The 27,505-nt window shown below is 42.9% G+C and overlaps 1 protein-coding gene across 3 annotated transcripts in view; it reads left to right on the forward strand.

Moving 5' to 3' along the window:
* The window catches only part of LOC126354240 (sialin-like), a 516,792-nt gene that overhangs the window by 91,942 nt on the left and 397,345 nt on the right, over nucleotides 1–27,505 (forward strand). For 2 of the 3 annotated variants that reach the window (XM_050003739.1, XM_050003738.1), the window contains one exon: nucleotides 5,740–6,829. The exons of the other annotated variant lie outside the window; for it this stretch is intronic. In XM_050003739.1, the coding sequence (XP_049859696.1) occupies nucleotides 5,740–5,831 (92 nt within the window). In that variant the 3' untranslated portion in view covers nucleotides 5,832–6,829. Of the gene's footprint in view, nucleotides 1–5,739; nucleotides 6,830–27,505 lie in introns of those variants that run through there. 3 annotated transcript variants of the gene reach the window in all.

Here is a 27,505-nt window from a genome sequence, read left to right on the forward strand (position 1 = left end):
CAGATTTAGGTTACAAGTGGTTTATTTCAGGGTAAGTTGTTCTAGTTCCCAGGAAAGTTACTATAGTTCCAGGGACATGCTGTTACAGTTTGAGGGCACGTTGTTAGCAGTTTTGGGGGCAATCTATTACAGTTTTGTGGCAAGTTGTTACAGTTTTTGGGCAAGCTCATAGAATTTCTGGGGCAAGCTGACAATGTTTTGAGTGGCAAGTTGATACAGTATATGTATATACACAATAACAAAATGTTTTGTACGGTATATCTACATCCTTCTCATCATCATCCTTCTGATTTACACACCTCAGTAAATTTTCTGAGTCTCTCCCTCTTTATCACTCTTTCTCTATCACTTTAATGAGGCAGTAACATAATAAATTACAGAAGACATATAAATATAGTTTTCCTTCAGTAGCTGATGCCCACAGTAGCTGAAACTTCTTCAATCCCAGTTGCACAGATCCACTGCCCATACACACTGTTAACTTGTCATGGAAACAAGTGTTGACCTGATAACTCTTAGCTTGGTAACTAACCACTTTTGGTTATGGGAACAAGTCACAGCTTGTCAAAACAAGTCCCATCTTGCAAGAACAATTTGGAACTTTCTTAGTTGACATCATGATTAGTCTTTCTGAGTCTGAACATATGCATTGATACTATCTCTAAGCATATCATATTTCATGGGTCGAGATAAGTGTACATGTTAGGTATGCACAAGTGGGATAATGGCCATCACTCTATAAACTGACCATAATTGACACCCACTAGAAGCTGGGGGGGGGGGGGGCTAATGGCAGTCACCTTGTCAACTGACCATCATCACCCCAACCCAACAGCATCTGAATACAATTACAGCACTTTGTCAATTGAAAATAACTGCCTGATGCAATATTACCTAGGCAGTTGCCGAAAATATTGTTGCATCTTGGTAATGCGACAGAGCTAGTTGGACTAGTCAGATATAGTCAAAACTACACGACACTATTTGAAAGTATTCGGAACTTGCTTTAAGGAAGACCATTGTAAGATGTCTGCGTGTGCTTATCTGGGGTAGTGGTAGTCACCCATAAATTGACCACTACCCCACCCCCTTGGAAGCTGGTTTACGCCAACTATCATTGCCTTGCCTGCTTAGCATCATCAGTGTAAGATGACAAACATTTTGCACTATAAGAAAAATTAATACCCTTGTGTGCAATCACTATAATGTTTGGGTTACTTTAAAAGTGTAGCAACCCTCCTTTCAAATTATACGAATGTGTATTACTACTTTTCCGTATGTTATTTAATCAAAGTATCATGTAGTTTCCACTGTGTAACAACAGAAAATGACTAATATTTTGAACTGTAAGATGAAGTAAATATTCTAGCAAAAAGTCACTATAATGTTTGGCTGACTCTGATTTCGACGTGTTTTTGACTGATTTAGACATGGGAATAATATAGTTTCCTTTAGTAATTCTCATCAATAAGTCCACTTTAAGCTCTAAGTTAGATCAGCAGTTGGGCTCATGTATGTTTTCCATTGTTATAGAAACAATTTTTATGTTTTTGACAATTTAATGCATTGTACAAAGATTGTACTATGCTAATCTAGTAGCCTATAACTTATAAGTGAGTTACATGTATTTCCTTAAGTATTACAGACAATTTGGATGTGGATTTGAAGGTCCAAAGTGCCTGAAAAGTGTGGTACAACAATGGAACTCTGGTCATTAACAAGATTATCAATGGTGCCTATATGCAAGACATACATATTTTTAAGTGTGATAGAACAATTAAATCATGACAGTTTGCAGGTGTGTATTGTGGTCAAAGTCTACTGTGTTTTGGAAATAATTTTATTTCGCTGAAACTCGAATTTTCATTCACAAGCATATATCAATAATCATACTTGTGTATTACGGTAAGCAACCTGTGTGTGTGTTTGAGGAGGTGGGCGGGGGGCTATTTAAGTTTTTATATTCGAATTTTGATGGCAAAGATTGTGTTGCAAAGACATCGACCCTCCGTCCCTCTCCTGTCCCACCACCACCACATTTGATCGTTTTGTGATTAATGTGTACAATACAGAAGTTCTTGTAGTACACTACGAAATTATGCAGTGCTATATCGCAATAAAAATCACATAAACAACCTTCTTCCTTTTTTTCTAAAATCGTGTCTGGTCACTTCATTTGTCTTTTTGTTATGTTGTGTGTGTGTGTGTGTGTGTGTGTGTGTGTGTGTGTGTGTGTGTGTGAGAGAGAGAGAGAGAGAGAGAGAGAGAGAGAGAGAGAGAGAGAGAGAGAGAGCATGCTTAAATCATGTATTTTATGTAGATTTTGGTGTTACTTAGTGGTTGAATATAGAAAACGTTTTAGAGCCGCTTGGCACCATTGTTCCAGTCAGTAAATATTACAGCATTTCCTGAGTGTTCATTTTGTACAACTACATAACGTCTAGTACACTTAGCTCAAATCTAATAAAATGCATTATTTGCTGTTTATAACATCATTTATGATTTCTAGCGTAGAGCGTAATGCATTATCTTTGTCCCCCCTACAATGGTGCTCGCTAAGGTAAAAAATTACTGAAAAACTTACAAAAACGATAAGTGAAGGCAGTCTGGTGTATGAACCAACCATAACATCCTTTACGTATTTTAGATGAGGAGATACCATTGTAATACCTGAGAAGCATCACAAAACAGTTTACATGTGGAAATATTTAATATGGCTAAATTGAAGATGTGTTGTATTGTACATTAAGTATAAGCCTAAAAATTACCTGTTTAGGGTGCCATTTTTTATCCACATGTGTTTCATAACGATTCAGAATGGAAATAACTTGGGACACGCATTCTGAGAATTTACAATCATATTTTAGGAAGTAATTTTGAATGATGTGTGTGTGTGTGTGTGTGTGTGTGTGTGTGTGTGTGTGTGTGTGTGTATAAAATGAGATTTCAAGACTTAACTTAAACATTTCTTTTATTGTGTTGTGGACGTATTTTTCAGACATTTTAGTCACTGAACTAACATTGTGGCACTTGAAAAGCACCATAATACAATTTATCTGTGAAAATATTTAGTTTGTAACTTCATTGTGTCTTATACGAAGTGTACGCCTGAAAGCTACCTGCTTAGGGTGTTATTTTCGCCAGATGTGTTTTATAACTATTTAAATGGAGCGCTTAACTTGATAGTTACTCGTTCTAAAATATACAAAAAGGAATGAGCAATTAACATCTCAATTTGTTGTATCGTAAGGCAGACACACAGTCATTATTACACGAATCCTTCCAACTTCCCACCATAAAAAATAAAAGAGAATAAAGAATAACTATCTGAATCGAGTCAGTTTAATAATAAAATATGACTTAATTTAACTAGCTCATCAACTGAGCTTAGTAGTTTATTGTCACAATGGTAAATAAAATATGGGTTAAATAGGCGCCAAGACAGACAACAGGGGAAAATGGGGTCTTTACAAAGATGAAATTTCTCTTACATATTTCGTAATGGAGCGAGGGTTAAAAGAAGCGCTCAGAACTTTTTGGGATAAGGTCGCGACGACAGATTAATACGACCACAGATTCAGAGATTTCGGTCAAGTGATGTTACACACTGTGCCAGTAATAATTTGAACCAACAGTTTCGTAACTCATGTGTTAAAATAGTGACTGGGATTGTTTATAGAACAGTTCACAAAGTAATAGAGGCTGACCTAAGGTAAGATCATTTTGGGTTCCAGACAAACGTAGGAACACATGAAGCATTACCGTCACTGTGACTTATTTTAGAAGATAGAGTTAAGAAAGACAAACCAGCCTTTCTGAAACGTATATATTTAGAGAAAGCTGTTAAAAACGTTGACTGAAATACACTCTTTGAAATTTTGAAGGTAACAAGGATAAAATACGGGGACTGAAAAGTTACTTACAACTTGTACAAAAACCAGACAGCAATCAGTAGAGTCAAGGACATGAAAGGAAGCAGTTGCTGAGAATGGAGTGAGGCAGGATGGTAGACTAACCATGATGTTATTCAGGAGCTATAGTATTTCGAGCAACCAGTAACAGAAACTATGAGAACTTAGGAAATAATTAAAGTTAAGAGAAAAGGAACAAAAACATTGATGTTTACCAACAACATTGTAAATTTGTCAGAAATGGCAAAGGACTTGGAAGCACAGCTGAACGGAATGGTTAGTGCCTTGACAACAGAAGTAAAACAGGAGAAATGGAATGTAGTCGAATTAAATCAAGTGATGCTCAGGTAATTAGATTGGGAAATGAGGCACTAAAAGGAGCAAATAAGTTTTGTTAGTTGGACAGCAAATAAAAGACGATGTCCGATGTAGAGAGGATGTAAAATGCAGGCTGTCAAAAGCGAGAAAAGCATTTCTGAGAAAGAAATTCGTTGACGTCGTACATAAATTTAAGTGTTAGAAAGTCCTTTCTGAAAGTATTTGTATGGATTGGAACCTTGTGCATAAGTGAATCAGAAGAGGAACAGACAAGAAGGTATTGATACTTTTGACATGTGATGCTGCAGAAGGATACTCAAGAGTAGAGGGGTACGGTAGATCGAATTAACAATGAGAAAATACTGAATCTACGTGAGAAAAAAAGAAATTTATGGTGAAACTTGACCAAAAGTAGGTCTCCGTTAATAGGACATATTCTGAGCTATTAAGCAATAGCCAATTTGGTGCAAGCCTGCAGGCTTTCGTGGCCATTCTCACTGAAGTTAAAATCTTCTGGGTTGTTAGGCCACGTCTTTCTTCTAAACGGTTGACGTTTCAATCCGTCTGCAGGCATCTTCTTCAGGATATTCTTGTGGTAGCCACTGTTGACTGAACCAGTGTCGCACTCCCTTAAAAAGCGGAGTTTTTCCACGCTTGTACTGGAGAAATAGGATTGTTAAATAAAATCCTTGTGGCTACCACTGGAGGACCCTTCGTCATTGGATAGTAAGTGAAGTATTCCTTCGCTAAAGGCGAAGGAGTGGACACTTCAAGATCCTGAAGAAGATCCCAGCAGAGTGGTTGAAACGTCGATCATTTGGGAGATTTTAACTTCAGTCCATTTGGTGTTGGACACATGTGTGACAGTTGAATGACGTAGAGGGAGACGATGGCTTGACTACAGAAAACAGGTTCAAATAGATGTATGCTGCAATAGCTGAAAAGTGTTGTACAGGGCAGACTATAATAGAGAGATACACAGATCAGTCTTTAGTGTGAGGACCACAACAACAAAACAACAACAACAACAACGTTTTGATGATAATTCAGATACGTCATTAACTTGTGAACTTCCAAAGAAAGCGTTACATCTAAGCTACATTCTAAATTAATCGAAATAATTGGTGAAGTGGTTTAGAGATAATTTTACGGAGTTTTATTTAGAGAGTTGCACCACGTCTAAACTCTGATTCTGTATTAGTTGCTGTATCTGTAATAATTTACGTTACGTGGACTCCTCACTTCAGGGCATCGCTTTCTTCTCCAAATGCATAAAGGTAGAACACAGCACAGATATATACGCTTGTGTGATTACTCACGGCAGCTTTACGTTGTTTTGATTATGTACTTTCTTCATGAATGTAGATTAGTTTTATACTGTGCTCTTTATTCAGTGTGTGCATAAGGTGCACTTAATGAGAGGAATGTGTAGAAGGTACCCTGTCTCTTTGCATTCGATGTTGTTGCGCTGAATGGTTTATAACTTAAAAGTCCGTTACGATTGTTGCAGAGGCGGTTCCTAAAGATGCAGACAAACCTGACGACCACGCCTCTGTCTTCGGCAAGGGCGTTGACGACAAGGGATTCAACGGAGAGTACTGAGGACGCTGATGACTCTGCGAATGATGTTCGCCCTTCAACTGGGACACTTCTACAAGTAGTTATCAGCGCAATAAACTCGCCTGCTACACTTTGGAATCCCTGCAGTGTACGTGTGTAGTAAATGTCCAACGAGCTAGTGGATCGCTGAAAAGTTCAAATTAAGGTGCAATAGTTTCCCTTTTAACGAGTGCCAATGTTGCTTGACAAGGTGTTTTTCCAAGCGTGTCACACTGACCTGTGAAAGCTAATACAGTTTGAATTCTATTAGGAGATTTAAGGGCGTATTGTGCTCAAAATACGTTGATTTGTTTAGGTACTAAGAGAGATGTGACTATTGTGCCAAAATCGGCTAAAAAGGCCTACACTTTAAGTCTGAGACTAGCTCTTATACATGTATTGGCTTCTCTGTAAACTGACGAAACGATACCTATTACGCATACGGCACCGACTTGGATATTTCTCCAACGGACTGGCAGGTAGGGTGATCCGCCAACAGAGTACGTAGGAGGCGTTACTCTTTATTCTATATTAAGTGTGTGTTTCCATTGTCTTTCATTACACACGGGTGATTTTCAGTCTGTATTAAGAACTTCACACTGTGGAACTTCGATATGTGAAAAGTCTTTAGTTGCTGTTCGTCTGAAATGAGCTGTAATTAACGCAGATTACATAATTAACGCAGATTACAACCACTGGAACAGTTTTATAAGACTGATGTAATGCCTTACCGTGATACAAAGTGGTCAAATGTCCGCCGTGCAGAAGGTAACACATTTTGCTACGTGGTAGAATCTCAAGAACAACTGCAGCTAGCAGGAAGCAGTTAACCGCAGATGCAAGATCGTCGCCAGTAACGCAAGCTAGTGTCACTGAAACAGGAGCCATCGACAGCTCTCGCCTCCAGTGGGCGAATATTCCTTTTGACATGTGTCTGAGACTTTATATTGTATGATAACATAGTTTAATGCAACAATAAAGAAAACAAATGTTTCATAAAACATTGTTTTTCTATCCTATCGTGTACTGTGACATAGTTGTTTGTCGTAAGTGAGAGTATCTAGGCCAAGATTGTAGTAGGTTTAAAATTTTAAAGGGACTACCTGGTTTATTGATAAATAGTTAAGGTGCAATAGTTGTAATTTGTCGGTCTATTGGTTCTCCAGTACCCGTTCCGGTTGTCGGTATTCCCTCTATAATACACTCCTGGAAATGGAAAAAAGAACACATTGACACCGGTGTGTCAGACCCACCATACTTGCTCCAGACACTGCGAGAGGGCTGTACAAGTAATGATCACACGCACGGCACAGCGGACACACCAGGAACCGCGGTGTTGGCCGTCAAATGGCGCTAGCTGCGCAGCATTTGTGCGCCGCTGCCGTCAGTGTCAGCCAGTTTGCCGTGGCATACGGAGCTCCATCGCAGTCTTTAACACTGGTAGCATGCCGCGACAGCGTGGACGTGAACCGTATGTGCAGTTGACGGACTTTGAGCGAGGGCGTATAGTGGGCATGCGGGAGGTCGGGTGGAACTACCACCGAATTGCTCAACACGTGGGGCGTGAGGTCTCCACATTACATCGATGTTGTCGCCAGTGGTCGGCGGAAGGTGCACGTGCCCGTCGACCTGGGACCGGACTGCAGCGACGCACGGATGCACGCCAAGACCGTAGGATCCTACACAGTGCCGTAGGGGACCGCACCGCCACTTCCCAGCAAATTAGGGACACTGTTGCTCCTGGGGTCTCGGCGAGGACCATTCGCAACCGTCTCCATGAAGCTGGGCTACGGTCCCACACACTGTTAGGCCGTCTTCCGCTCACACCCCAACATCGTGCAGCCCGCTTCCAGTGGTGTCGCGACAGGCGTGAATGGAGGGACGAATGGAGACGTGTCGTCTTCAGCGATGAGAGTCGCTTCTGCCTTGGTGCCAATGATGGTCGTATGCGTGTTTGGCGCCGTGCAGGTGAGCGCCACAATCAGGACTGCATACGACCGAGGCACACAGGGCCAACACCCGGCATCATGGTGTGGGGAGCGATCTCCTACACTGGCCGTACACCTCTGGTGATCGTCGAGGGGCACTGAATAGTGCACGGTACATCCAAACCGTAATTGAACCCATCGTTCTACCATTCCTAGACTGGCAAGGGAACTTGCTGTTCCAACAGGACAATGCACGTCCGCATGTATCCCGTGCCACCCAACGTGCTCTAGAAGGTGTAAGTCAACTACCCTGGCCAGCCAGATCTCCGGATCTGTCCCCCATTGAGCATGTTTGGGACTGGATGAAGCGTCGTCTCATGCGGTGTGCACGTCCAGCACGAACGCTGGTCCAACTGAGGCGCCAGGTGGAAATGGCATGGCAAGCCGTTCCACAGGACTACATCCAGCATCTCTACGATCGTCTCCATGGGAGAATAGCAGCCTGCGTTGCTGCGAAAGGTAGATATACACTGTACTAGTGCCGACATTGTGCATGCTTTGTTGCCTGTTTCTATGTGCCTGTTGTTCTGTCAGTGTGATCATGTGATGTATCTGACCCCAGGAATGTGTCAATAAAGTTTCCCCTTCCTGGGACAATGAATTCACGGTGTTCTTATTTCAATTTCCAGGAGTGTAGTTGTTTCCATTCCTAGGTGAATTATAGTTATTGCCATATTCTCTTCCAAATCCATAACCAGTTCTCTGTTGAAATCTATTCTGGTTTCTTGGTGCGAAGTTATCACGTGGTTCGTAATTGTTTCTTCGTACTGTGTCTTGTGGATTCCACTGCTTTTTGCTTTCGTTCTCACGTGCGCTTCGTCTTTTTCTTGCGTCATCTTCCGAAAATATGAACTCTAGTTCCCTTAGAATACCTTTAAATGCTTCGATGTCATTGCCTCCGCGACCTACTAATGATTGCTGGTATTTCAATGGTAGCTTCATCGTGCGTAACTAATCAACTCTCCGTCACTGTATGGTACATCTAAGCATTGATTTTTGTTTGCCATTACTTCGAAAAATTTCACGGGACTCTTCTCTCCTGAATTTTCAAAATATGGGTTCTGTTATAATTCGTACTTCACTCTGTTCTGTGCTTCCCTTGACCAATATCGTGAGAGAAACTTCTCTCTGAAATCTTCGTACGATCGGCATGTCGCTGCAACGTTCTGCATGATTTCTGCGACTGTTCCTGACATGTGTGCACATATAAAGTCTAATTTGTGTGCTAGTGTCCAGTGTTCTGGTAATCCTACTCGGAATTGATCAATAAAAGTTCGTGGATGTAATGAGTTTCCTTCGCGAAAGTGTTGAAATTTTCTGACTGTGAGGAAATGATATTTGTCGTACTTCGTCATAGTTCCATATGAAATTCGCGATTCTTCGCCACTTTTGTTTCTGATCATTTCTCTCGTCGTTCTTTCCTGTTGTGGTAGATCCATTGGATATTGTCCACTGTAACTTTCGCGTACCCGCGGTGCAGGCTGTCTGATTTCACGTATGTTACTTTCCGTCTGTGATTGGAATCGCAAATGCGTAATATCTTCGTTAATTTCTTGTTTCTCCGGTGGTGTTACAGATACGGATGTGGTTGCAGACTCTGTGCTTGTTCGATCCTGTTCACTACGCTCTTCAGTGGTTTGCAACAACTCTGTTCGCAATTTCTGAAATTGTCCCTTCGTTTGCGCTTCTATTTTGACTATGCGGCTATCATATCTTTTCAGCGCTGCTTTTGTGATACGTTTGTGTAACACACTGTTTTCAACAATTTCACGCGCTGTACCTGCTGCTTGCCTAGTAATTTCGTTTATCTGTTTCTTTACTTTCTTGAATTCTCCGTGGGTGTTGTTACGTAATGTTTTGATCTCGTCCTCAGTGTCATTACGCAATGTTTGTATGTCCGCTTGTACCTTATCAATGTCTGTTCTCAATTGATTGTGACCTATTATTAAGTTTCCTATCACTTCTCGAGATTCTTTTGCTTCGTCTTCAATATGACTTAGGTGTAACTGAATTTTTTTGTTTTGTTCTTTAATCTCACGCATTTGTCTCGTGGTTTCCGCATTCTGAATTTTAATTTGGTTCGCAATTTCTTTATTTTGCCTTGTCATGATTTCCGTAATTTGTTGTAATAATTCTGCCAGATTGGTGGGTCCTATTGCGTTTTCTTCCGACGTCCTACGCTCTGTGTTTTCGCCCAAGTGTTGGTTCGCAACCGATTGCATTGAACTGTGCTGTGACACGTTTCTGCTCGCATTCCTTGTACTCTGTGGTGAGGGAGCTCTGATTACATGTGCTATGGGTTCTACATATTCAAGACGCAAGTTAGAATCCTCATCGACTGCCTCTCTACTTTCCTGCTCCTCTGTCGTATGCTGACTCATGTTTTCTGTGCCTTGGCGTACATTATCCTCGTTATGGTGCGTTATCTGTCCTACTTCTCGCGATACTGCATCGTCTGTTGTACTGTCCTCTATTCTCTGTTCATTTTCATGCTGGGTCTCTACCTCAATTCTGTAAAGGTCTCGATTTGCCATTGCTAATCTTTCTGAATCCCTATTTTCTGTTTTAAAAGCAATTCACGCGCCCTACTTCGCGTCAAAATGCGCTCATACGATCTCACGCGTTTCATAAACTTTTTGTTCACAAGGCGCTCATACGATCTCACGAATTTCATAAATTTTTTGTTCACACGACTTCACACTACAAAAACTGACAATCCATTCACTTACTTGTTGGGTCAGAACCAACTTGTCAACGACGTATCCGCCACCTGTGCGCTTGCATTGGAGAGAAAACTTAATTCTAACAATTTTCAAAATTCATAACTTAATTATGCTATTGCCACTGTTAGAATTCTCACTTTTACTTGAACACTTTTACTATCTATCGCTGCAGCTACCGTTTTTGACTATGTATAACTTTAGAAAAAAAAATTTTTACAAAAAATTTTCAACAAGATATTTTTCTGACCTAGTTAGGCATGTGGTCGACCTTCAATTATGGTATTTTACCATCCTGGCAAGGTCGCCATTTTCTAAACATTCATGGTGGTGTCTGATTGTACTATATCGTGTCTCCCTACCACTTTCGCGCAACGACGCTCTGAGCGTGTTTTTTTAGGGAATTAAGTAGTTTGAACCTGGGACCTGCTGCTGGTAAGGAGACGCCAGACCACACATGACATGTAGAATTCAGAAGAGTTCAATGAGACTAGCGATGATATAACCAAATACTAAATGATCTCAGCGTCAGCTCCACTGCACTCCCTGTAAAAGAATCTTAATTCTAACTAAATATAGTGGAAAGGGTTCAAGGCTTTCCTATTTTTAGTTAGCTGGTAAAATAACGTCGAAAAAGCAGTTAAGTTTACCATTGGAAATTTATTCTAATCACAAAACATCGTTTATAAATTGCACTATTGATAAAAGGAAATGTTTTAATACAGGATGGTAAAAACCAACAGCGTTCAACAAAAATGTGAACGAATATTCCCTAAATGGGTTTCCAAGTTCTACAATCGATCGAAGGATGACCTATGCCATATCACATTTATAATCTAGGTTTAATTTAAGTTTCACAAAAGAGAAAACTATCAAAATGGTCTACAGTGACCCTCAATTATCTTTAATAACTTATCTAACTTGTCGTAAATTACAGTGGCTGATGTGGCTTCTCAATAACTATATAAAAGAAAAATCATCGCGTTTCAGATCTGTTCTTCAAGTGCCAAATGTGAACACCTTGAGTTTTAATTAACGATCACCATTAGTTTTACGGAAAAAAGGGGTGTAACAGATGAGACTTCTGCAGTTCTGAGTGAAGCTTTATGCGCTCAAAAATGCGGCATCGCGTGCGTTCATTACCTTGTCGGTGTCTAAGCAGCGTCAGGGCGGCAGCGGCTGGCGCAGCAGCCATCCAGCCCGCCGTCTCGGAACTAACTCTCGAACTTCTCCTTACTACAATTTACCGAAGTTAGTTTAAAGAAAGCTATCTGGCTGTGTTTTCATCTGACCAATCAGGGTCTCAATGTTAACCTTACGCTCCGCCTACAAAAATTCTGTCTATCCAATGAGAGACGTTATACTTTTCGTGGTGCGGCAATGTTTTTAAAGTTTGCAACGTAACAGAGACGCTAAAAAGTCTCACGCTAAAACCTGCAGCTAGTGTGGTCCTTTTAGCGTTATCGTAAGATCTATACTGCTCTTCTGGAGGGCTCTATCTTTTAACATGGGCTGGGGAGTGATCCTAATGTAACAGACACGCGAAAAAGTCTCACGCTAAAACTTGCGGGTGGTAGTGGCCCTTTTTGTGTTATCGTAAGATCTATACTGCTTTTCTGGAGGGCTCTAACTTTTAACATGGGCTGGGGGTTGTCCTTGACATACCTGAGACGCGAAAAAGCCTCACGCTAAAACGTGCGGGTTGTATAGTTGTACAGGTAGGCTCGCGGCGTGGGTGCCCAGCCCCTCCCCACGGTTCTGCTCTCGGCTTCTGTCCTCGTTTCTCCCCTCGGAACTGCGTCTGCCTCACGGTGGGAAGGTACGACATGCATTTAGGCATTCTTGCGTTAGTCTGTGGTATTCCATTTGCTCACTCGTTACTCGTATTACTTTGGTTAATTTAATGTCACGATTTATTCGGAGCTATGTGACATTCTAGTAGATTTGCTTATTATGTCAGGGTTTTCATGTAAGGTGTTGGATTTGCCTGACACCTTACAATGTTTTGACGCTATATGGTAACTATGAACCATGGACCTTGCCGTTGGTGTGGAGGCTTGCGCGCCTCAGCGATACAGATAGCCGTGCCATAGGTGCAACCACAACGGAGGGGTATCTGTTGAGAGGCCAGACAAACGTGTGGTTCCTGAAGAGGGGCAGCAGCCTTTTGAGTAGTTGCAAGGGCAACAGTGTGGATGATTGATCTGGCCGTGTAACATTAACCAAAACGGCCTTGCTGTGCTGGTACTGCGAACGGCTGAAAGCAAGGGGAAAATAAGGCCGTAATTTTTCCCGAGAGCATGCAACATTACTGTATGATTAAATAATGATGGTGTCCTCTGGGATAAAATTTGCCGGAGGTAAAATAGTCCCCCATTCGGATCTCCGGGCGGGGACTACTCAAGAGGAAGTCGTTATCAGGAGAAAGAAAACTGGCGTTCTACGGATCGGAGCGTGGATTGTCAGATCGCTTAATCGGGCAGGTAGGTTAGAAAATTTAAAAAGGGAAATGGATAGGTTAAAGTTAGATATAGTGGGAACTAGTGAAGTTCGGTGACAGGAAGAACAAGACTTCTGGTCAGGTGAATACAGGGTCATAAACACAAAATCAAATAGGGGTAATGAAGGAGTAGGTTTAATAATGAATAGGAAAATAGGAATGCGAGTAAGCTACTACAAACAGCATAGTGAACGCATTATTGTGGCCAAGATAGATACGAATCCCACGCCTACTCCAGTAGTACAAGTTTATATGACGAAGAAATTGAAGAAATGTATGGTGAAATAAAAGTGGTTGGTAAGGGAGTGAGACAGGGTTGTAGTCTCTCCCCGATGTTATTCAATCTGTATATTGAGCAAGCAGTGAAGGAAACAAAAGAAAATTTCGGAATAGGTATTAAAATCCAGGGACAAGAAATAAAAACTTTGAGGTTTGCTGATGACATTGTAATTCTGTCAGAGACAGCAAAGGACTTGGAAGAGTAGTTGACGGAATGGACAGTGTCTTGAAACGAGGATATAAGATGAACATCAACAAAAGCAAAACAAGGGTAATGGAATGTAGTCGAATTAAGTCGAGTGATGCTGAGGGAATTAGATTAGGAAATGAGACACTTAAGGTTGTAAAGGAGTTTTGCTATTTGGGGAGCAAAATAACTGATGATGGTCGAAGTAGAGAGGATATAAAATGTAGACTGGCAATGGCACGGAAAGCGTTTCTGAAGAAGTGAAATTTGTTAACATCGAGTATAGGTTTAAGTGTCAGGAAGTCGTTTCTGAAAGTATTTGTATGGAGTGTAGCCATGTGTGGAAGTGAAACATGGAAAGTAAATAGTTTGGACAAGAAGAGAATAGAAGCTTTCGAAATGTGGTGCTACAGAAGAATGCTGAAGATTAGATGGGTGGATCACATAACTAATGAAGAGGTACTGAATAGGATTGGGGAGAAGAGAAGTTTGTGGCACAGCTTGACTAGAAGAAGAGATCGGTTGGTAGGACATGTTAAGAGGCATCAAGGGATCACCAATTTAGTATTCGAGGGCAGCGTTGAGGGTAAAAATCGTAGAGGGAGACCAAGAGATGAATACACTAAGCAGATTCAGAAGGATGTAAGTTGCAGTAAGTACTGGGAGATGAAGCAGCTTGCACAGGATAGAGTAGCATGGAGAGCTGCATCAAACCAGTCTCAGGACTGAAGACCACAACAACAACAACAACAACATGTTAAGTTATCTGTTCCCAATCGGTCACTAGGTCAATGCAACAAGGAAACCAGATTATGTGTGCTCTGCTGTGAATAAGATTCCATAGCAAAAAATTGATGTATAAAATCCCAGAGTCAACACTAACAATGATTCCAGAATGAATAAACTAATGATGATAATAATATATATGTAGTGTCCTTTCTTTCAGACATGCGCGGAAGAACAGACCATTTAAATCATTGAGACGGGACATACAATGAGCTCTTCAGTGCAGATGCACACTGGGCTTGATCTCTTACGGGAATCGGCGAAATGGCGCGTGTAATGAGGATGGTGGGCAGCGGCAGCACGTTAGTGGCGTGTAGATAATTTGAAAGTTTGGGAGGTGTGCTAGGGTAGAACGCACAGTTCTAGTGACCACAAATGGCTTAGTGGTCCGAGTATCTGCCTAGTACGCAGGAGACCTGGATTCGAATTGCGGTTCGGCTCAAATTTTCAACTTTTCTCATTGATTTCAATCAATACCCACTTGCAGTCAATGTCTGTAGTTCCTTCGTGATGATAATAATGCTGAGTTCGCCTGTTAGTAGCAACCAACATGGTATTTTCCAGGTATAATGAGAGACAACTGACTAGGTAATTTATGTTTTTTTTTTCATATGCTGTTTACTGTTTGATTTGTTCAGTGAATTGCGTTACCATAATAGAATCAAATGGATCTAAGAAGTCAATTTGAGTTCACCAACGGAAAAATCTTGATGATGTGTTTGAAACGATGCATTCCAAATTGCTACATACTTTCTGGAAAAATAGTTAAATATATTTTAACTGTCGAAAAACACAGATTATTTTGAATGAACTTGAGTATCTTGCAGTGTCCACGTATTAAAGTTTCAAAAGACCTTACACATACACAATTTATATTTATTATAATAATATTTGGTAATGTTCAGTGATAACGTTAACTTGATGCAAGCAGCTGAGAATTTACATTTAAATCACAGAAGACGACATTAAGAGTTTTCTCGACAAAACTAGAAATTAACAGCGACTTCTTACTGGTGCGTATTTTCTGGTAACATACCCTTGGTGCTGTCCACACCTTTGGGAATATACGTGGAGAACCAAAATATATTTATAACAGTTGGTATTGAACATGTATAAAATTGTGAGTGTATTCAATATGGTGATTAAATAATAACACACAAGAAATGCTGTATTTGTCTCATATTTTCTCTGTGTCTTTCAGTAACTGCATTCAGCAAAATTAGTTCATCGGTGGCTGTGCTTCTGGCTTAGAAGTACCAGCACTTAAAGTCCAACATTTTCTCAGTCTAGTTGTAACGTAGAGCAACAGAGGTTTCTGTCCTATTTGCTCAGATCCTCTAAAAGAAGGACGAGGAGACATTGAAAACTGTACATCAGATAAAATAAGTGAAGAACGAAATTATTTCAGTGCCTACTTAGAAATACCTCCCCCCATGAACCATGGACCTTGCCGTTGGTGGGGAGGCTTGCGTGCCTCAGCGATACAGATGGCCGTACCGTAGGTGCAACCACAACGGAGGGGTATCTGTTGAGAGGCCAGACAAACGTGTGGTTCCTGAAGAGGGGCAGCAGCCTTTTCAGTAGTTGCAGGGGCAACAGTCTGGATGATTGACTGATCTGGCCTTGCAACATTAACCAAAACGGCCTTGCTGTGCTGGTACTGCGAACGGCTGAAAGCAAGGGGAAACTACAGCCGTAATTTTTCCCGAGGACATGCAGCTTTACTGTATGATTAAAAAAAAAAACTTAGAAATGGGACAAATGTCTGTTATATCTGAGAGTAAGTCTCCGGGCATAGAACTAAGTTTAATTATTTTTATGGGTCTGACGTCACAGTGCCCCTAAGTCCTATAGGAATCATATGTGTAATGCACATCGAACTTCAACCTAAAGTCAGCACAGGAAGTTCGATGGGTAACGTTAATATCTTCTGATTAGTAAATAACAATAGTACAAGACTAATCACATTCACATTATTATAGTATTCGCATACATTCGTTTATCCTGCAGGTAAATCGAAGGCATTACACATCATAGTCATCAATATAGTGAGTGATCTGTTCTGTAGTGTATCTGTCTGAGCACCTCGATAATTATACATGTTCAATACTACACTCCTGGAAATTTAAATAAGAACACCGTGAATTCATTGTCCCAGGAAGGGGAAACTTTATTGACACATTCCTGGGGTCAGATACATCACATGATCACACTGACAGAACCACAGGCACATAGACACAGGCAACAGAGCATGCACAATGTCGGCACTAGTACAGTGTATATCCACCTTTCGCAGCAATGCAGGCTGCTATTCTCCCATGGAGACGATCGTAGAGATGCTGGATGTAGTCCTGTGGAACGGCTTGCCATGCCATTTCCACCTGGCGCCTCAGTTGGACCAGCGTTCGTGCTGGACGTGCAGACCGCGTGAGACGACGCTTCATCCAGTCCCAAACATGCCCAATGGGGGACAGATCCGGAGATGTTGCTGGACAGGGTAGTTGACTTACACCTTCTAGAGCACGTTGGGTGGCACGGGATACATGCGGACGTGCATTGTCCTGTTGGAACAGCAAGTTCCCTTGCCGGTCTAGGAATGGTAGAACGATGGGTTCGATGACGGTTTGGATGTACCTTGCACTATTCAGTGTCCCCTCGACGATCACCAGAGGTGTACGGCCAGTGTAGGAGATCGCTCCCCACAGCATGATGCCGGGTGTTGGCCCTGTGTGCCTCGGTCGTATGCAGTCCTGATTGTGGCGCTCACCTGCACGGCGCCAAACACGCATACGACCATCATTGGCACCAAGGCAGAAGCGACTCTCATCGCTGAAGACGACACATCTCCATTCGTCCCTCCATTCACGCCTGTCGCGACCCCACTGGAGGCGGGCTGCACGATGTTGGGGCGTGAGCGGAAGACAGCCTAACGGTGTGCGGGACCATAGCCCAGCTTCATGGAGCAACAGTGTCCCTAATTTGCTGGGAAGTGGCGGTGCGGTCCCCTACGGCACTGCGTAGGATCCTACGGTCTTGGCGTGCATCCGTGCGTCGCTGCGGTCCGGCCCGGTCCCAGGTCGACGGGCACGTGCACCTTCCGCCGACCACTGGCGACAACATCGATGTACTGTGGAGACCTCACGCCCCACGTGTTGAGCAATTCGGCGGTACGTCCACCCGGCCTCCCGCATGCCCACTATACGCCCTCGCTCAAAGTCCGTCAACTGCACATATCGTTCACGTCCACGCTGTCGCGGCATGCTACCAGTGTTAAAGACTGCGATGGAGCTCCGTATGCCACGGCAAACTGGCTGACACTGACGGCGGCGGTGCTCAAATGCTGCGCGGCTAGCGCCATTCGATGGCCAACACCGCGGTTCCTGGTGTGTCCGCTGTGCCGTGCGTGTGATCATTGCTTGTACAGCCCTCTCGCAGTGTCCGGAGCAAGTATGGTGGGTCTGACACACCGGTGTCAATGTGTTCTTTTTTCCATTTCCAGGAGTGTATTTGCATACCGAAAACATTTACTTTTGTACAATATAGAAACAGCTTAAATAGTAAGCAATAATATTTGTGTTATGCAGACAGCGTATCGTGGCAGTCGGCCTTGGCCGTAAACAAACGAGAACTTGGACCGTCCGAGGGAAGAGGAGCGGTGAGCAGAAATAATAAGCTTCCATTATACACACGCGTTCTGTGCTTCGACGAAAACAGAACTGACAAAACGATCATAGGAATCGCTGATTCCTTTTCTTACGATAGTCTCATTCGAATCCCTTTATCACCAGGAGTGAAATGGCGCATTATCTTCTTGAAAAATGCCGCTGCCTTCGGGAAATGTCAAGAAGGAGTGTACATGGTCTGCAATCCGGATACGATGACAGTCTTCGGCCGTCACGGTGACTGGCACGAGCCCCACTGGACCCATGGATGCCCTTGTGAATGTTCCCCATTTTATTAAGGAGCCACCGCAACCTTATCTCCATCCAGCAGTAATGGTGTCCAGAAGCTGTTACCTGGAAGACGACGGATTCGCGCCTTCCCATCGGCATGATGAAGAAGGTATCAGGATTCATCACAGAATGCAACGCTCTGCCACTGCGCCAACACCCAGTACCAATGGTCGCATACTCATTTCAGTCATAGCTGCCGATATCATGATGTTAACATTGGCACATGCTTGTGTTGTCGGCTGCGGAAGCCCATCGTTAGGAGTGTTTGGTGTAGTGTGTACACACACACTTGTACTCTGTCCAGCATTAAAGTCTGATGTTAGTTCCGCCACAGTTCGCCGCCTGTCCTGTTTTACCAGTCTGTCAAGTCTTCGACGTCCGACATCTGTAATAATAACTGGCCATCGAAATCCACGTCACCTAGGGCCCTATTCTGTAATTTTTCCGCCATTTTGCCTATCGGTTCGGTACGCGAGAGCGCTGAGCGGTCTTGTTTTCGAAACAGAGCCTCAACATTATTAAGTAAGCATTTCGAAAGCGATGGCGATAGGTCCTAGCGAACCGATACGCTATTGTCAGTTCTCCTCGAGCCTACCAATGAAAAGCAATCTGCCTCAGATCCGCCACAGTGGCACGAACTCGAAGCGGCTCGCAGGCGGCACAGGCATGCCGTTCTTCACAGTACCGAAAAGTGTGGTTAGAATACGTAATACTGTTCAAATTCCATTGACCATGGGCTTCCATGAATGCATGCTGATGATAGAGTATCGACTGTGTTCTGGAAACTGTCGTAAATGTCACATTTTGTCTTTTTATTCTCATTCTCATCGACGTCTTGTTTTGGATTTTACGTTTCGGAATATAGGTTAGGAACGGAGCGTAGTACCACATTGTACAAATACATGTATAGAAACACCCGAAAAATTCGTCACTTTTTCTGTTTTCTGTTATTCTCTAGTTACTTCAAAATTATGGAGGTTCGTTCCGTCTATGCAAATAATTGAAGGCATTTTGTTTCTTGCCATACGCGTTTCGCTTCCTTTATTCGTGATGATGCTTCACAAATAAAAGAATCGAAACAAGTATAGGAATATTTCAGAAAAATGCTTAACTTCGACGATTAACGAATTCTGAGAATGTGTTGCAAACACGAAGAGGAAAAAAGTATTTTAGTAATAAGGGATCTACGAACCTACGCCCTTCGCCATAGCAGTTAGTCGCCTTACCAACTACGCTATTACAATTCGCGTGCTGAGGGCACTTTATTTATTAATTCCATACGAGAGTGAGACGCAGGCTGACCTCGTTGCCGAATGATGCAGGCATAAGCCGTAAATGCATAAAATTTTCGAAGGTTTCCTCTACCAGACTTCACAAAAGTCCTTTGCACTGTTACTTAAAAGTTTTAAATGCGGTTCGATAATTAATAAGTGTACCATTTGCGGAAAAGGGTACACGAAGTCACTAGTAATTTCAGCTAACACTCATGTAATACACGTAAGCAGAGCTGATGTCTTCATATTTAATCATCTTTAAACTCTTAATTGAAAAAAATAACAGGTATTTTGAGAGAATATTGACTGAAAACGTTTCTTTTTCTATGTTGCAATCATTCACAGTAAGAACCTAACCTAACTATATTTCTAACAAAGGACAACAGTCTATTATGAAGTCACTTTCCACCCGGTGCGTCCTGTGGTGATTCTTCAGTAGCACATTTACTAAATCCAAAGCTGAAATCTCTCAGTATGTTTAAAATAACAAATTATAGGTGCAAATAAACCACAGCTAAATAAACGACAGAGCCATACCTAAATCCAAAACCTCTCGGTACAGTTGTCGAAAAATCGGCGGGAGGTCCGTTCAGTAACAGATCTCAGAAGCTTACTGAATAAGAAATTCGGATAAAGAACCGAAAATGGCGTCATTACATAGACTAACCTACTGCACCGATCGGTCGAACGATATAGAATAGGGCCCCTGGAATTGGATTCACCTCGATTTCGCCATGTGTTGAAGACACTCACTACAGCACCCAAGGGCGTACCCAGGGTCTAAACTAGGGGGATTGGGGGGGGGGGGGGGCAGGTCATACTAGTCCCAGGAAACAACGACTCGAGATAACATACAGCACTTCTTATTAAATAAAACAGTAAACTAGCGAAAAACTGCTTTCCATAAACATTTTAAGTATAAGAATGCACTTGTTTAAAAATACAACTTTTTAATTCAGTAATAATCTTCTAGGATTTGCCGACAGTAACGTGCCGAAGACGAAAAAATTACTCCCGGATCTGCGCGAACGAGTTCAAATATCTTCTAGGGGATACGCCCATGACAGCCCATGACAACACCCCTCGACCATCCAAAAAGTCGTGCACTTACAGAAAGCTCGTTCCGAGCCTCTTGACCATCACAATTTGTCCTCAGTCAGATACATGACGCGCCTTCTCCGTTCTACACACAGCCAGCACTCTCACTGATACTGCATGCACCGTGCGCCTGTCTGACCAGCAGGCATTCGTCGCCAGGTGACGCTGCTATCGCCTGGACGGGTGTATACCGATAGGAGGTCGGTGGTCATAATGTTCTGCTCTATCTGTCAATGCAGACTGTGGCTGCCTTACTACAAAGTCCTCCGCATACCTTTTTAGTTGTTTTAATAAATTCATCTCTATATGCAGGAAATTTTGAGTTTTATTGTAGCAGGAAAAAGGATGTACAGTGTAAACGATTACATCAGCAGAGACTTGTAAATTCAGAGAGAAAGCGGGTAGGTTGGGTGAAGAGGCCACAGCACTGCTTTCGCGTACGTGCTGCGTCACCCACTGCTGCACTTTTCTCACTGTATGTGCTGCATTATCCAGTCAACATAGGAGGCGACACGAGTGAAGACGGCAGGGAAGTTGCGCCGGGCGCAGCCATATGAGAATGACGTCAGCCCCACCAGCACGCCATCCACGAACAGCGGGCCGCCCGAGTCGCCCTGTAAACAGAACAGTTTTATCTGGAACCTGCAAACAAGTGGCAAGACACGTAACTCGATTCAGCTAGTACCAATACAGAGTACGGCACATTACTTAACAGCGTATAGTCCATATCAAGTGTATCTGTATAGATTAAACAGTTAACACAACGATATCTGTTCGTGCAGTCATGTGGGAACAGCTGATCTCAACGTTATAAACTGTAATACGTATCGAAACGAATCAACCGCCATAAAAATTTTAAAATATCACTGACGGGGGACGACAATACACAATGTCATCAGTTCTTGTACAGTGTTCGGCCATGGTGTTAAAAGACCTGTTGCTTCAAACTGCTGCGTGCTGAGCAAGCAGGCATTGCTCTCTAGCGTTACCAGGGGAACGTTGGCGACATCCCAGCGGACAGGTAGCCGTGAGTCGGATGGAGCTTTCCCGATGGTGTGTGCGGTGGGCCATCGACACTGTTGTCTTTGAGAGCTGCTGTCAGTCGTTACATTTTCTTTTGTTTTTGGTTGCCGTCCTTGGAAGAATTGTGTAGTCAGGGATCGTTGACTACCCCCATTAGCTTCCAGCTCTTGTTGTTTTCAAGGTCAATGATATTGTGGCTGTGTTAGCTGTTATTGGACTATGGGCAGGGACGAAGAATTTGTCCCTGTTGGTGATATGTTGGTATGTTAATGTTGTTCAAATGTGTGTGAAATCTTATGGGACTTAACTGCTAAGGTCATCAGTCCCTAGGCTTACACACTACTTAACCTAAATTATCGTAAGGACAAACACACTCACCCATGCCCGAGGGAAGACTCGAGCCTCCGCCGGGACCAGCCGCACAGTCCGGTACTGCAGCGCCTTAGACCGCTCGGCTGGTGTGTCTATATATTTTTCCTTGAGAGGAATACATTAGGCATCTGTTGCGCTGTGGTTAGCGATGCTGTAGTTTTTAAATAATCATGTGGTTTAATTTCGGTGTCAATTAGCCTGGGACCTATTAAGTCTGGAGTGCTGATGATACGTCGTTGTCATTTCACCGTGTACAAGTCTGTCGTTGTGAGTAATATTCACAAGGACCAGATTACATCCCTGTAGAAGCATATCTGTCAAAGGGGTTTGCTTTTTGCTGCAAGTATCTCCTTAAACTGCGTATTAATAAATAGAAATAGTGAGACATTGATAGTGATCAGATTTCAGTGCATTCAGAATTGAGAGGGCTTAGTTCACCAATTTTTTCTAATAGACCGATAGCTGTTGGTGCTCATATTTACCGTTTTATCACTAAGTTTGAGCAACTTTTTTGCTTCAGTAGGTTTTCCAGATTAGGTTTAACAGGGGTCATTGGTTTTTTAAAGTTTTAAGTTGGAGAATCAGTCAGGTATGCAGCTGAAGATGAGTTCTGTTGCAATCTTAGTGTTGTTGTGATAGTTTTTTTCTCTTTTTAATGTGTCAATGGTTGTTATTTGTAGTTCATGTTTACTGTTTTTAAGAGAATTCTGAATTGTAGTGGAGCTAATGCCCAAAATATATTACGGTGGTTGAAGTGGCTCAGTTACTGTATTTTGTTGTTGGTCTCCACATGAGATTATACTTCATTGTACATGAAAATGACCAGAGTCCGCACTTCTAAGTACGAGAGTGGTAATTGGTGTATGCCTTAATGGCTCTAGTTGGTTATTGGTTCTGGTTCCTGAGTCACATGTTGTAAACGTAGGTCGTTTAAGCATCACAGAAGGTTCCTGACTCAGGTGTTGTAACCATAGGTCGTTTAAGTATCACGGAAGGGATACCCCACAGCCCTCCACTACAGTACTGATCATGGGACCTAGCAGAGTGCCAGGTGCTACGCCGTAGAGTGTGGTTACTGGGTCATGCCTTGATGCTACAACAAAAATTGGCAGTTATTGTTGCAGCCGATTTTTATTGTGTAGTTAGTCGAATTAGTCAAATTCAGAAGACTGAACCAAGGTTGATTCGTGACCCTAAATATGTCGGCAAGATGGAGTCGATGTGTGTTGTTACAATTAGAGTGGCTACATCTTTGGGAAATGTCTTGGAGTTATTGTAGCAGCTGAAGGAGGTTGGATCGAATCCGCTCGTAGCGTTGTCCAAGGAGGAATAAGAGATAGAATCTGCACTTTCAATCATACATAAGGCATTGGAAGAGATTGATATTTGCTGGGATGTTTTGGCTAATAGTGTTCCATCTGCAGGTCAATATCGGAAGCTTGTGTCAAGTTGGAACTTTACAGAAATCGAATTAAGGATTTGATGTTTGTGATCAGCACAACATCTAAGAGAACAGAGTTGGTGGAATTGCAAGAGAGGTGCTTTATGTTGGCATTGGGTTGGCTAGTTTTAGCAGGTGGGCTTCCACTCAGTTCTGTTACACAAGCAGTTAAGTTTCAATAGTTTTGGGTGAACTGGAAGAGAAGAATTGTTTCAAGTAGCAGCTGCAAAGGTTAATGGCCACTTGTTGGGGAAGGTGTAAGATACCACTAGCCAGGGAAAAAACTTGTACGAATTTCATAAGAGGACATGGAAGGAATCCATATTACATAGGGCCGTACAGGATCTCATTGATTTTCATTACGGTGCACGAGTTAGGTCTTCAAGAGCAGTTTGCCTTCTTTGTAGATAGAGTTAAATGGTGTGGGAGGTTGTACGTATAATTTAATTAGTTGGAAGTTGCACGACAATCCCACAGTCCCAGACGTTATGCGGCTGGAGGAGCGATAGAGAGCGGTGTTTTGTAAAGAACTGTACGATTTTGTTACCTTGAGTGATACGATTGGCCACATGCAGGGGGTTGCTTCTATCGATTGGCGAGGGAAGAACGGGGGGGGGGGGGGGACAACAGAAGTCAAATCGACGTGGGAATAGCATTTATACAGTGCAAGATAACTTGTGGTGTTTTGCCTATAGTGGTACTGGTCATATACTTTGGAGCTGTCCTGCAGGTCAAGGTATGGGATTTTTTTTTCTTTATTGAGATTCGATTCTCCCCGAAGGGGGTGGGCTGGCAGCAGCTTAGTACGCCGCTCTTCAGCCTACAGAATTCGTTGTAAAAAAATGAAGATAATAAATAATAAAACCAGGCGATAAAATCGGTGACTGAAATGGTAAAATGGTAGAAATTTGTGGAACTTAAAACATAAAACAAAGGGTTGGCGATGCCAATAAAATACACAGGAATCAGACATGTAAAATAATAGACAAACAATTAAAAAACATGGCGACAGTCTGGTTTCTGTTCGGAAGAGATACAAAAATTACACCCAGCGACAGCATGATTTCTGTTCGCAACACTCTGGAAAAGACGCACAAATACTGAACACTCACTTGAACACTGCACTAAAAAGTTGGCACAAATATGACACACCACAACTGAGGGCAGATGGGGGGAACCTGGACAGATGATGGGAAAGAAAAGGGGGAAGGAGAGGAAAAACGAAGTGGGAGGGAGGGGAGGAAGGAAACGATGGAGGACGAGGACTCATAAGAGGGGTGTGGGGCTGGGCAGATGCAAGAGGGAGTGGGGAAAGACAGAGGAGGGGAATGCAAAGGGACTCAGGAGGGGGAGAAGGGAGGCAGAGAGAGGGGAGACGGGGAAAAAAAACAGGATGAAAGGAGGGAAGAGGGAGCCTGGGGAAAGGACAGAGGAAAGGAGCGGGAGGTGAGGATCAGAGTTGATAAGAGGAATAAATGGAGGGAGAGAGGGCATCATCTGGGAGGGGGAGTTGACGGAAGCCACCTTGGGAAAGGAGATGAAGGGTGTAGAGATGGAGATAAGGGGGACACAACATGGAAGGTGCAGCAGAGGGTAGGGATTGGGTCAAGGTATGGGAGTGGAACAATGATATTTGAAAGACTCGTCCCATGTCATGGCTACTGGAGAAGTTCAATTGGGTCAATTTCAACCATTAAGCAGAGACAGCTTCCATATATATGCTGTTACTGCAACTAGTATTTTAAGGAATACAACATAGCGACTTCAGCTCAGCGTCCATTACAATTTGTCACAATTGTATACAGATGTTGCAGAAGGCAGCACAGTTTTGTATATAACACAGGAGGTACTAATTTTCCCACCTACACCAAATGTCCTTGTTAACCTTTTGTGTTATTCGAAAATCCTTGGCAAGATCCCTCCTGGTTGTTGGTTCTGGTACACATGGAATGGTTACTAGTTTGTCATCCTTTAGGAGGTGAGCTGGCATCAATGCTGTATCACTCTCTCCTTGAGTGAAGGGTCACGAGTTTGTTGTGGCTTCTGTTTCCATCAAAATGGTGTTATGACGCTCTTCATCCATCTGAGAACGACCAAGTACCTTTCTCATGCAACGCTCACAGAGCCTACCATGCGTACCCGCCAGCCTTCCAACCAAGCCGCCTGCAGTAGTGTGTAATTGCAGGTGATTCCATGGTAGGCATAGTAGTAATATACGGATCTCCACATGGTGGAGATTTTTGAAGAACTCAAGCAGCTTTGTGTTTGCTGCGTGCCATATTGTGACATTGTCTGAGTAAACAGTGAGTGGTAGACTTCTGCGTCCTTTAAAGCGTTGCATGGCCATCATAAGCTCAAAAAATGGCTCTGAGCACTATGGGACTTAACATCTAAGGTCATCAGTCCCTTAGACTTAGAACTACTTAAACCTGACTAACCTAAGGACATCACACACATCCATGCCTGAAGCAGGATTTGAACCTGTGACCGTAGCAGCCGCGTGGTTCCGGACTGAAGCGCCTAGAACCGCTCGGTCACAGCAGCCGGCCCATCATAAGTCTATCGGTGGAAATATCAGTGATAAGTTCAACGTGAATTGCACATGTTACGCCGCACTTGGGACCATGTACGACTTTTTGATTTGGTGGCCAATTTCATTCTACAAAGGTCTAACAAAATCAATTTCTGTTGCTGCAAACGGTCTTATGTTTGAACTCCGTGTAGTGTTAGTGGAGCCTCCATTTCTTCATATTGACGACTGTGTATTATCTTCCAGGGCAGGCAAGAGTGAAGAACTCTCTGAACAGCTTGTCCTCAGGAAATCCATACAAAGGCGGTTATGAGAAGTTTTCGTAAGCAGGAACTAAAGTTTGCAATGATGAGCAGGGTTTCGGTGACGCTGAGCAGAGTGATATTTTGGCTCAGGTGGATCTGGGATGTCCAGTGGCCGTAGCTGCCTGTCTTGTGAAAGCCGTAGACCACACCGCCAGATGCCAAGTGTTACTAGCAGGCTTGGCTCCAATCCCCATTTGAGATGATCTGCAGAGTTTTGAGTTCCAAGACAGTGCCTCGATTGATTGGGTGTAGTGTACATCAGTATGTCTGTCAGTCAACTGCAAACGAAGGTTTTCCATTCGTTTAGATCATTTCGTATCTATTTCAAGATGAGTGTTGACTCCACAACGAAGCCTTGTTGCCGTCAGACCCTTTTCCTGGCAAAAGTAACGAAGGAGTCGTGAGCCAAGCAATTCGGAAAGCAATTCCAACGAAGGTAATGTTACTTTTCGGATTGTTGCCAAACTGTTCTTGCTGGAAACAATATATGCTATGTATCCGAATTCAACAGTTGTCCGTAATATAGAACAGCACCATAGGCTCTTCCAGATGCATCGCAGAACACATGCACCTCTGCAGAGTCACTTGTGTCTATCATACCTACCCATCTGGGAATGTGTAGCGATGAAAAGCGATGAAGCTTTGAGACCCAAGAAAGCCAACAATGTATAAGATCTGTGGACAAAACTTCCTCTGTGAATATAGAATTGTCAGTGAGTGCTGAGACCAGTAGGTGTTTGTAGCTATTTAGTACTGCTAACTCCCTTATAGCAACTAACAAAAGTAATAGGCTTGGTGTAAGTTCAAATGGTAAACGAGAGAAGCGTTATGTTATCATGTCACCTCTAATGGTGTAGACATCATTCTCAGTTTGTTCAAACAATACCAAAAAACCTAGTGACATCTCTCTCCTGTTCGTTCAAGGTCAACCATAAGGGGGCTTAGTTTACATCGCAAACCAGCGCCATCGGTAGACTGCGGAATCGTATCAAAGTTGGGAGTACGTCTGCCAGTAAATACGGTGTTGTTTTGAGGGCGTCGTTCAAAGACGGAGAGTCTGATTCGTGTGACGATGCATCTGTAGCATGACAAGACTGGACAGGAAACCTCAGGCTGCTGTTGAGAGCTGTGTAGCTATAAGTTAAAGCTGGGGAAACCAGGTAAGGTTCCACTGCTGCTGTAATGCCCAGAAGCAATAACAGACTGTCAATAACAAGTGTT

Source organism: Schistocerca gregaria, chromosome 3, assembly GCF_023897955.1.
Source record: "Schistocerca gregaria isolate iqSchGreg1 chromosome 3, iqSchGreg1.2, whole genome shotgun sequence".
NCBI classification, from domain to species: Eukaryota; Metazoa; Arthropoda; class Insecta; order Orthoptera; family Acrididae; genus Schistocerca; species Schistocerca gregaria.